This window comes from Triturus cristatus, chromosome 8 (assembly GCF_964204655.1).
Source record: "Triturus cristatus chromosome 8, aTriCri1.1, whole genome shotgun sequence".
Taxonomy (NCBI): domain Eukaryota; kingdom Metazoa; phylum Chordata; class Amphibia; order Caudata; family Salamandridae; genus Triturus; species Triturus cristatus.
In genome coordinates, this window is record NC_140591.1 from 751,497,111 (window position 1) to 751,509,784 (window position 12,674).

The 12,674-nt window shown below is 41.4% G+C and overlaps 1 protein-coding gene across 1 annotated transcript in view; it reads right to left on the reverse strand.

The window, feature by feature from the left end:
* Positions 1-369: 369 nt before the first annotated feature.
* The window catches only part of RAB20 (RAB20, member RAS oncogene family), a 132,002-nt gene continuing 119,697 nt past the window's right edge, over positions 370-12,674 (reverse strand). The window contains exon 2 of the mRNA XM_085622172.1: positions 370-1,390. Within this exon, the coding sequence (XP_085478298.1) occupies positions 870-1,390 (521 nt within the window). The 3' untranslated portion in view covers positions 370-869. The remainder of the gene's footprint in view (positions 1,391-12,674) is intronic.

Sequence of the window (12,674 nt, forward strand, 5' to 3'; positions counted from 1 at the left end):
TCGGAGTCTTTTCAATCGACATCAAAATCAGGGCCTAAATGGCAATATGTTCAATACGAAAAAGAAGCTGAAAACGAGATATTAGGGAGACGGGGAGACCAGAGCAGTGAGTAACTATCATCTAAATTTCTCTTCAACATTTTATGGCACAAGTGAATTATAAATCTCGGGTGAAAGGCACCTTCAAACAATAATGAATGTATTCATGGCAAAACCATTCAGCAGCAATTAAACGTGATGGAGAATATGCATTTCATTGCAATAGCATATGTTTTAACCTCAGCTGATCTGCAATACAGAGTCAAAATAAGGTACTTCTGTGACAAAACCTCTCTGATGAAATGTACTTAATGAAAGCTCCTACTCCCAGTAAGTTCAGAGCTTTAATAACATATGTACAGAACGGTGCAGTAGATTGTAGGATTTCAAAGGATTTAAACCATCTTTAGAAAGAACTTTAAATTAACTTTATAATAAATGTATGTGCAAGTACCATGTTATGATTTGCAAGTTCAGCATCAATGAAGCTAACACAATTACAAGTCTAATTGCAGAGTCTGAAATCAGGCCAGCATACCTAAATCAGTTCAACTGATTTGAAGCAACTGAAAATGATTTTCACAATGCTTAACTATGCAAACCGTAGCACCGTATGGTTACCAACATTGCAAGCACTCTTTTTTTTTTCTTTAAACCCAAAGGATTTAAATCATGAATCAAACATTTATGTTCATATTTCTTTTGTATCTCATTGTATAGAAATTTTTCCAGGTGGATGATGGGATCCACACAAAGGATCCACTCGCCTCTTCAATTTTCACATTGATTTTACAGAAGTATCTTTTATCTCCCTCAAATACTGCCAAAGCTTATGAACAGCAGCTTGAATGTTTCCCCTTGCTAGTCTTGTAGTCTGCCAGATCTACCGTTCCAACAGATCCTTTGGACTTTTTATTCTTAATGTAAGGGAGTACTGTGTCAAACATGCTTTCAAACAAAAAATCCACGTTGTATCCAGTTTTCGCGCTGGTCTCAAAGCACATTGTTTCTGCAGGCGGGGCAGCCTTTTCTTCCAACATCTTGTACTTGAGTATTCGTTTGTACAGATCAATGGCATCGCTCTTGCACACCTGTCGGCGGACTTTGTTTGAGGATGAAAAGCTAGCAAGCTTTTGCTCCTCCGTCTCTTGACCCAAAGCTATTTCTTCTGTCAGGTCAACCTTATTTCCAACGATAGCAAAGATGCAGTCTGCGCTGGCAGTATCGGTTAATGCCAAGAACCGGTCTTCAAGCTCAACAAGGCTTTGCAGGTTACATACATCGTACACAAGGATGACAGCAGCTGCTCCTCTGCAGTACATGGAGCCCAGGCCATGAAACTGCTCCCGTCCTAAGAGAAGGGAAAAAGAAACTATTAGAATGAGTAGCTTCAATAAAACATTAATACATACAGGGCACTCGATAGCACACTAATAAATTTCATTATTTTCTAGACAGACCAACGGCTGCTAATATACTTTTATAAGATAGATGTTACTGGCAATTATCTTTAAGGTACAACCTGGACTGACAAACCAGCTTTCTGCTTCAAACAATTTCTGAAGAGTGTAATTTGATTCAAATAATACAAAAGCAATACAGTGGAGTTAAGCCAAAAGATGTATTTGAACAGTTGTACTATGGCTTTAGTTAGTGATGAAAGAAATATTCATGTCAGACCAACTAAAGATTTTTTAGAATTAAATCCATTTTTGTTGGCAGAACACATGACAAAAAATACAGTGCGTTATTGCCTACAACCGTTTGGGCTAGCGATTTGGCGAGCAAAGGATAGAAAGCCAAGCTTATGATTCATGGAGTAACTTGACAGGTGAGTAACACAGCATATCGCCTACAACCCATCTTGGGCCGTCCGCGCACATCTTGGATTAAGAAATAAAAATATTATTATATGAATAAAACAAGAGCAAGGTCTAGGACACACTCGTGGTCACACGACAGTGCTACAAGGGTACACCGTAGCTCATTTAGAGCAAGTACGTCTCCGTTTAATAGGTCAAAACAAGGAAAAAGAACAAACCAGATTTCAGCTAAAGATTTTTTAAATACTTTTTTTTCCAGTTATGTACTCCGATGCGTATGTCGGATATCTAACTCTGAAGTAAATGACTTTTTTCAATAACTTTTTTTAATTCAATGAAACGGAGGTTCCTCCTTGAGTCCAATCTTATTTAATATATACATGATCTCCCTGGCTAAAATGATTGAAAAGCATGGGTTCACAGTAATCACCTATGCTCAGTTGATCTTCACCCTCTCCCAAGATTCTTGAGTAAAAGAAAGAAACGGGACTCTTGGCATTAAGATCCCCAAAAATATTTATATGGAAACACGAGTCAAAGTCGGCGCGTTTCGGATGCTTGTATTCAACCTTGTTCACGACACAGCATGCCATCTTAACGCTTCAATTTATAACATCACATGATCATTAGTCATACAAAATGGACAAGGATAACCGTTTCATATCTCTATAATGTCGCTATCTTATAGCAAATCAGTGCCTAATGTGTTTCACAGTGCTCATATATAGAGTGATTTTCCATACTTGTGCCATCGTAACATTTAATTATAATACAGGGCACATGATTCCTCAGCCTATATTAAGTGCATCCACTAAGATATTCATGTTATCGTATTACATAAAACTCCAACAGGAGCGCTCCAACAAGGAGGACAGAATGACTATAGATATTGTGGGAAACCCCATTCAATCTATTTACTTACAGGGAAACTAATGGTCTACATCGCATTCACTATTTTATAATGTAGTACTGTCTTAAGGAAATTTAATTGCAATAATTTCCCATACATCTTAACACCATCTTAAGAATCAATCGCATTGGGAACCTCATGGTAGTATGCAGTGTTATAATTCATATACAGCACAAAAATTCATGCTTCAACTTATTACTAATACCACTTCAAAGAACGAGCAATCTAAGTGGCAGATTTGTCTGTAAATATTGCATGAAACCCTATTGGGTCTAGTACTTTCACAGTTATCCACTTCAGAACCCCAACCAATGGGTGTATCTAACAGATGCAGGGCTTCTATCACACCAAAAAACATTGTAATGCCGCCTCAGTGGGCTCTTGAACTGAATAATCTTAGTTTCTAATGCCCTTAAGCATTACCCACAACATTTGGCACAATTAAAAAATAATAAAAACCCTATGGTAAAAATGATATAAGAAGAGGAAAACAATGCATTTTTACTCAACTCCTCATCAATCATAAATTCAGATCTGTATAGGTGTGGCACTAGAGAAGAGTGCTAACAGGTTGCAGGCATCTAATATAGGCATGTATGCATCTCTCTGTTTACATTGAGACAATACAGCTCCATGCTGTCTAGCTCAAGAATGTATTACATTTCTAACTTACTAAATACTCTCCCCCTCTTATTTCTGGGGATCTCTGCTAGACAACCATATCTGGTCACCTGCATGAAATTTCTCAGAATGTCTCCCACCGGATAACTGCAGTCATTATTATTTACTGCTCGTATATGTTGAAGTTTGTGTTTATGGACCGATAAAGTTGTACTGCCTATGTAAGTCCACAGACATGGGCACTTAAGTACATAAACAACAAAATTGCTCTTGCAATCCTCCTCTTATTTTGATTATCTTGTTAAATAGTGTCTTGATGCGAGTCATTTTACCCCATACTGGCATGCTTTACACTTTAAGAACTTACTGAAACCCTCTCTCGCAATAAGCCACTGTTTAGTTTCTGTTTTCGAATCAAAGGTACTCCTTACTAGGTAATCTCCCAGTGGTTTTGGCTTTCAATATGTGATCTGGGGGCGACTGATCGCCATCTGTCCTATAAATGGATCCTGTCCGATTAGATGCCAGTGTTTGTGTAGGGCATGTCTGGCTTTCTGGTGTTCTGTCGTAATTAGTGATGAATTCATGTATATAATTCCCTTTCTTTGAAACCTTCCCTGTGAAGAGGGCTGTCTCCCTTTTCTGTGCCCTTGTAGAAGCTGCCTTCAAAGGATTGTCCAGGTATCCCCTTTGCTTAAAGTGTGCTATCATATGTGCCTGGAGTGCTGCTTTCTTTCTTTTACTTAAGAAGGAAATTCTTTATATACATTTATTTACATACACACCCAAACGTCCACATTCTGCCCCTGCGGAAGAAAAAAAACAAAAATAATGCCTGCTAATAATACTGAGCAAATTGACAAATTCTCATTAAATACACAGTATTCTGGCCGGATCACTGACAGACGATAGACAGAGCTTTTTTTTTTTAACCTAGCTATACCAGTGATCAACCATTTCAGAAATCTCATAAAGGTGACTTGAAATGGCAGTCATAACAGATGCAGCCTTCAGACCGCTTCAACACTGCATTTAAAGTACTTGTACTGGCAAACTGATGCTTATAAGTTATTGAACGCGGACCATTTAGCTATGTACACGAAAACTAGAGCTTAATTTGTTTTTTTTAAATGGCAGGGGGCCAAAGCTATTCTTCAGAGCCCCCCCACTGGCACTGCCAAATGACCAGGCAGCTAACTATGAAAGCTGCTCAATACGGATTCCACCTCGTACCTCTTTTTCCACCACCCAATATTTCTTGCCTCTTATCTTATTATTTCAGGTACTTTTTCATGCCTACTTTATCACACTTCCTGTATTTCGCTTCTTTCTTTCTTCTTGCTTTACTGCCATTGCCTCTATTGCGCTGGCTCAAAATCCAATGCTAAAGAAAGTATTTGGGCTGTATTACATTAAGGGTCCCCTGCCCGTTTTGTGCAGCGAAGCACCTTTAAGTAGATGTGCTTGGCACAGACAGGGTCACTGCACCCTAATACTTCTAATCCGCTGCTCCAGGGCAGCTGTGAACCCATGCAGCCCCAGTGGCCATGCATTAAGTGATGGACAGAATAAATGTACTCAATAGACATGTTGTGATATGCACTGCCGTACTCAATGTCATTCCAATTTCCAGGTGCCCTTCCCTCCTGGTTATCTGTTTCAACACCCCAGATAAAAATAAAAAACATTTTCTATACGCTATGAGAGAGGCACACCAGGCAAAGTACTGATCCTTGGTTAAATTCAAGATGCGGATAGGCTTCACAATTCAAGTTCAAAAATAGCAAGTCCAAATGTATCCATTATGATTTAGTTAAGAAATCCAACAGTCACAGGAACAATTTAGGGGGGGGGGGGGAATCTTTATTTAATTCTTGTGACATTTAATATGATACACAACCTAGGCGTTTTATCCAGTTGCTTATGGGACAAAAATGCATTGCCCGGTATCATATTCGATGCCACAAAAATTAAGTGAAGGGCACATCAGCTTATTAAAGCAGTCCGCCCTCCACGTGCAAGGGAGACAAATGTCTTTCTGCAGGCAGATACAGTGAGTGACTGCACCCAACTGCAGGCAGATGTCTGGTGGTTCATGGGCCCACCTGTACTCCTCCTAGAGGAATGCCCTCTAGGGAAGCACTGACTATGCACAACCTTTTTGTGGCACACAGCCAGTGCAACCCCCATCTATAATACGCCATGGCAAAGGCCATGCCCCCATGCAGATGAAGAAACACCCTCTTAAGATAGTGCTGTATTACATGTTCACCGGGACTATCAGCATTATTGAAGGGGCCGTAAAAGCATATGAGGCCCTTTCTGTTATAAAACAGTGCCACAGGGGCATAGAAAATAAGTGCTCATGCCCCTATGTGCCCAACAACCCTTGTCCCGGCACTCTCTGCAATGAGGACCAGGTCCCAAAATAGAAGTGCTGAAGCTCACCACCTTAAACTGCAGGCACCAATTAAGCATAATGCCATGGTATAAAATATCTATAATACCCTTTCTAGGTTCCCATGGTTGGGCTGTGCATTTTCTGCACATAAATATGGAATAATTGTGGTAGTCACACTCACCCCTAATTTTTAGGTTGCATGTGTGGAGCAGTCCGCACCAGCCTTTATTTGAAGATAACTTTCGCTGCGTAATATGTCTGTGTGCAATGCGGCATTACCACATCTTTGTAATGAGGCAATGCTGAATTATTCCATATCATACAAATGCAACACATGTGCGATAGTACAACTGTGGCACATTTATTGCCTTTTGGCGGGCGCTCTAAAGGCCCCAGTGCAAAAAAAAGCAGTTTTCTATTAAAATTTGACGTGTTCACTTTTCACATGTAATGTGGCTCAAACCACTCGGAAAATAACTATTTTTAAAGGAATAAGAGCAATGACGTTTTTGAGGCTGGTAAGCAGCTGCAAGAAAATAAAACTGCCCAAGTTGCTTTGTGCTGCCCTCAAAAATGTACAATTGATAATTAACTAGAAAGAGTTGAGAGGCAAAGGCTTTTATCAATCATATTCAGTTTTTTTATGAAACCTGTGGTGAATTTTGCCCTAGCAAGAAACTTCATCCATCCTGCATCACAGCGCTAAGATCCGTTTGCCATTATTCATGTACTCAACACCTCTTCCAGGATTAGAAAATTAGTCTCAAAATTGCAGAGACCTTCATTGTACTCAGGTTATTAAAATCCAAAGGTCCGCGCACATTCTCTTTGGCTCATCCAGCTAAATATTGATTAGTTCGAGACTTCTTTAACATTTTTAGAACCTGCTACACCAGTAGGTAAAACGTTTAGCAGTATGGCTACATACAGAACTTTTTTTTGATTCCTTTAAGAAATCCTGCAGTTGCTGCTGCATATTTTCCAATTACACTACCTGGGCCCCTCGCCATCTTCACTGGGCAAATCAATGCTACTCTTGGCTCAAAATGTAACATTTCCTAATCTCATCAGAAATTTCAGCCAACCTTCCAAACCGTGATGCATGGGTGTGGAAAGACAGATGCCAGCAAGGTGCCATATGAAGAGGATCAAATGGCTCAAATTAGATCGCGCACCACTATCAATGGTCCCTTGTTCCACCATAAAACAGAACTACATCCCACCTTATCTGTACAGACTCACAGATGCACTCCCTATCGCTCTCCTCGCCCTGTGACCTCAAAATTACAGTCGCACAAACAAAATTATCCAGTGTCTGCCATACACAGGGGAGCTGTGACAGAGTGATTTCCCAAAGGATCTACATAAAGCAGAATTCTGGAAAATTGAAGGCAGCGCTGTATCTAGTGTAGAAGCAATCTGCTGCATGGTAAGATTTGAAATAAATTCAATCAAAGCGAACCTCAATGTGTTTAGGTCAGACATGATGCATCAATGCGTCTTAAACGATCAGGACACCAGCTGGCAGTGAAGATTCAATACATTTATTTCCACTCAAGAGCATATTCATTTTTATTTTAGTCCGGCAGGACTGTATTCCTTGCATCATGGGTGTAGTACTTCTTACCCATGAAGAGGCTTCACAGTCTCTCTGGGTTAAAAATATATATATCAAATCCTCCTTTCGTAGCACCAGCCGGCGCTACAGCAAGACACGGACACAGGTATGCTGGTGCAAAATTAGTTGCTCAGTTTATTCTCTCACAAACTTCATTCGGTTCTTGACGCGTTTCGACCGACACAGCGGTCTTGATCACATGATTTACATGATCAGAACGTGATTCTTTTAAACCTATCGTGTGACACCCTCTGTATAGACAAAGGAAACACTTAGCGTATAGACATTGAAAAAATACTGCCACTAGGCTGAGATTCACTCTCATATGTACATACAGGGACCAATCCCATTTGTATATATGTTCGACCATATCCAGAAATGTAAATGCAAAAAATAAATATATCTTATTGTTATAAATACAGGTAAGATTAAACCTAACAGGGTAGTTTACTTAATGCACAATACTTATAAAAATGGTTGTAGCCTGAAATGGAAAATAAGCAAGGTCCGTGCATTATCCGATGGTGTCTGATTACAAATGGATTCATTTAATTGAAGATCTTCTAGGGTTTCAGCTCTTAACTAATGTTCCATCTACAGCCCATATGGGACAACCCATATTCACAAACATTAAATTCATATTGTGATGGGTCAGATATTCAATTTAATCAGAGCACCTGCATAGGGGCTTATGAATATTTCCATTTCGGAGGGCATACATCAGAAACTCCCACATAGCTGGAACCGAAGTGTAACCCCGTAATTCTGCTCTGCTTTGTAGTAGTGCAGCTAGTTGATTTAAAGGTGTTCTGGGCACACCAGTCTTATTTAGGGGACGCTGTTGAGTCGCTGTTGTTAACTGCACCCCGGTTTGTAGATGAGTGGAGATGTGTAGAAACAACTCCGCACACTGTGAAAGTTGAAGCGAGATTCTTTATTATTATGCACCAACACAGGCTCCGAGGAATTCGGAGCGCAACAAATGCTACCGTTTACCCGGCCACCAGCTGTCAACTGTCAACATTCCAGTGGTGACAGCTGGTGACGTAGGGAGTGGACATAGGACAATCATAACACATCTTCCCCTCTAAGGAAAGAGAGAGAGAGAGGAGGAGAAAGAGATAAAGAGGGATATGGGGAGTTAGAGAAGAAAAACAAAAGATGAAAAGAGAAGAAGAGTAGGGAGGAAGGCAACAGTGAAGCATAACTAGTAACAAGGATACATTTGGTGAAGAATAACAATGAGTTACTCACGAACATAATCTGACAATTTAACGGGTGGTAATAACTCCTTCCCACCCTGCTGGTGACATGGGTGGGGACAGTGTTGAGTGCAGGTGTGGGAGGTAACACTCTACTCGTTCTACCCGCACTGGTGGAACACGGCCCACTGTGGATTGGAGGTGAATTGATCAGCTCTGGAGCGGGATGCTCAGCCGTGTTATGGGTTTGAGGTTCGCAGTCCATTTCCTCATCTGACAATCCAGTGAACGTACTGCCATAGGTATGGGTGTGTGTCTGAGTATCAATGTCATGCTCAACAGGGGTGTTCCTGCACCGTGAAAGGGCAGAGAAATGCCACACTTTACCATCACTGAGCAATGCTGAATTGCAGTACACTTTGCGTATAGAAAGGGGCTGTGTGAATCTATCATTGCCTTTGCTAACGTGACCGCTTCTTTTAACTTTGACCGTGTCCCCAATTTCAAGCTTGACGGGATTGCACCCATGTTTCAAATCATACCTTTCCTTGCAGATATCTTGTGCTACTTTCATTTCTCCCTTAACGTGTTCTGTTGACCAATTGACCCTCTTTGCTGGTTTGGTCCAACCTACATTGTCCTTGCACAATGGGATTCTACCTCGCATCAGCTCGAATGGGCTGTGTCCGGTAGTGACACAAGGTGTGATGCGGTAGGCCCAGACGTTTTTAAGTATTTCCTGTTTCCAATCCAGTCTACTGCTGTTAGCCAGTTGTACAATGCCCTTGATGACTCTGTTGAACCTCTGGGGTGATATACAGAGGTGGTTTTATGACAGATTACGTTCCTCTGGGTGTAGTTTTTGAAAGTGTCAGATGTGAATTGGGGCCCATTATCACTGATAATGGTTTTGGGCAGTCCCTCACGTGTGAAGACTTCGTCAATAAATTTTACCACATTCAAGGAATCGGGTTGGGTAACTTAACCTCGGGCAATTTTGAGAAATGGTCAATAAGGACAATTACATATACCTGTTCACCATTTTCCGTTATGGGTCCCATAATGTCCACTCCTACCCTCTCCCATGGCATGGATGGGCAGGGAATAGGCTGTAACGGGGGTCTAAAAGTCACCTGTGATTTGTCTGAATTTAGACATAAGGTATTGTCCCTGACTGCTCTCTCAACTGCTATACTCACTCCTGGCCACCAGTAACTGTTCTTCACTCTATTCTTAGTTTCTGCAGTGCCTAGATGCCTTTTGTGGCAGATCTCTATTATCTTCCTTATTAACGTGTAAGGTGGAACAACTCTTCCCTCCCCCCCCCCCTCCCCTCCCCCCCCACCCAACAGTAAATCCTTTTCCTTGGACAGTTCATGTTTCACCTCCCAGAAATGTCTTAGTCTTTCAGGCAAGGTTGTCTTGGAAACCCAGCCTTTTGCCACCCTCTCAATTACTTCACACAAAGTCTTATCATTGTTTTGCTCGGAGATCCATTCTTCTAGTGAGATTCCATCCAATTCTTCCTTCACGCTAGCAATGCATAGTTCATCACTTTCAGGTATGGGCATACGGCTCAAAAAATCTGCAACAACATTCTTTACCCCTGGGACATACTCTACAACATAATTGTAATCAAACAATCGCATTGATAACCGTGCAAGCCTAGGTGATGCTGCGTACAATCCCTTAGTGGTAAAAACTTTTGTCAGTGGCTTATGGTCACTGCCTAGCGTAACCTTGCCACCCCAGACAAACTGCCTGAAGTGTTCAAGGCCACAAACGCATGCCAGTGCCTCACGCTGAATGACTGAGAACTTTTCCTCATTCGGAGTCAAGAAGCGTGAGGCAAAGGCTATGCTACACTCATTGCCTCTGGTGGCCCTTTGAGTTAGAACAGCTCCTAGTCCTCTACAACTTGCATCAGTCGTAATAATGTTGTCAAGAGAGGGGTCAAAACCTTGTAATGGTACCATTAAGCACATTTCCTGCTTTAAGGAATTGAAAGTGTTCTGACACTCATCATCCCATATGAATTTGTTCTTCAATTTTAACAATTGTCTAAGGGGAAAAGTTTTGTGAGAGAAACTCTTTATGAATTTTGCATAAAATTCTACCATCCCAAGAAGGATCGTAACTCCTCTTTATTCTTGGGCACAGGGGCTTCTTTGATGGCTTCCAATAGTTCTTTCTTTGGACGGATTCCTTCACCTGTTATTTCGTGTCCCAGATAATTAACTTTGCGGCAAGCAAACTTACACTTCTTGTATTCTGCTGTCAAACCTTTTTTCGCAAGTATGCCCAGAACCTGGTTTACCTTATCGTCGTGGTCTTGCCAAGACTTTCCCATGACGAGGACGTCGTCCTGGAACATCAATAAATCCGGAACTTCCGCAAAGATATTTTGCATTAGCCTCTGTAACATCGCTGCCGCAGAGGCCAAACCAAAGAGCACCCTATTAAACTGGTAACATCCAAAAGGCGTTATGAACGTGGTAAGTCTCTTGCTCTTACAATGCAAAGGGACCTGGTGATACGCTGAGTCTATTGTCGAAAACCACTTCACACTCTTTGTTTTCGCCAGCATTTCGTTGATCTTTGATAGTGGGTATTGCTTAACCACTATGTTTTGATTGAGATCGCGGAAGTCGATGCACAGCCTCAAGCTGCCATTAGGCCGTTAAGCCACAACCAATGGTGCCACCCACTCAGAAGCTTCTACTTGTTCTATAATTCCATCCTCAAGAAGCTTGTCAAGTTGTGTCTTTACTTCTTCCTTTATTGAGAATGGCAAGTTGCGTACTTTATGCACTGTTGGGATGGCATCCTTCTTGACTTGTATTTTGTGCTTATACCCCTTAAGTGCACCAATTTCCCCATTGAAGACACTGGGAAATTGATCTAACAAGGTCTTGCTGTAATTCTCACGGTCATGCACAACTAGGACTGGGTCTGACCTGCTGGGGTCAAGCTTAATTCCCAGATCCCCTTGATCTATCCACCCCAACACGGAGGGTCCCACTGCGGATACATAGAGTTTGCAGACCGACTCCCTTCCTTTGAAGGCAGAGTTCATTTTTCTGAATCCACATACCTCTATTGGGTCTCCAGTGAACGTTTTGATAGAGAGGTCAGCCTTATCCAGCTGTTCTCCAAGAGGAGGTGCAAATTTCTCCTTCTATACCTCACTGTTCACTATTGTATACGGTGAACCAGAGTCCACTACAATACTAATCTCAATACCTCCGACTGTCATTTCACAAACTGTTTTTTTTGTCCGTGACTTGTTCGTCACATTGACACTTGAGATGCATTTGTGATTAACATTTAACACGAACATGTTTGCATCTCAATCTTCAGATGTGTTCGGATTGTATGTTTCCTCATTTTCCACAATTTTTACCGAACCGGTATTCCTTCTGTGACACACCTTCTGAAAGGGACCTACTACCCCACAATATGTGCATTTCACACTCCGTGCTGGACACTTTTTGTCATCAGCCATGTGATTAGTGCTTACGCATCTACAACAGCGCCGTCTGTTGCTGTACTGTGTTCTATCTTGTACTGGTTTGTAGTTCCTGTAATTTCTGTTTGTTTTAATTATTTTTTTAGAGTCCGAAACCCTGTTTACAGTACCTCCTTCACTCTTTTCTTTGTTTTCAGCAATGACCACTTTCGCACAACGTCCTGTTAGTTCAGCCTTCTTTGCAATGTCAATTATGTTTTGCAGAGGGTACTCACCCTTTGCCCACAAATTGTCTTGGATGTTGCTGTTGGACCCTTGCATCACAATTTGGTCCCTTATGAACTCGTCATGTAAGTCTCCGAAGCGGCAGTTAAGGGCCAAGTTTTTCAACGCCGACACATTATCGATCGATTCCTCCTTGCCCTGCTTCCTGTGGAATAATTTATATATATCCACTACCACGCAGACTGTGGGCTTGTAATAGGTGTTTAGGTCGTCAATAGAATTTGCGAATACATCTCCCTCACCATCACCCCTTGTCTTCTTATTAATGCTATTGTATACCTTTATACCGCCAGCTCCCAAACTATG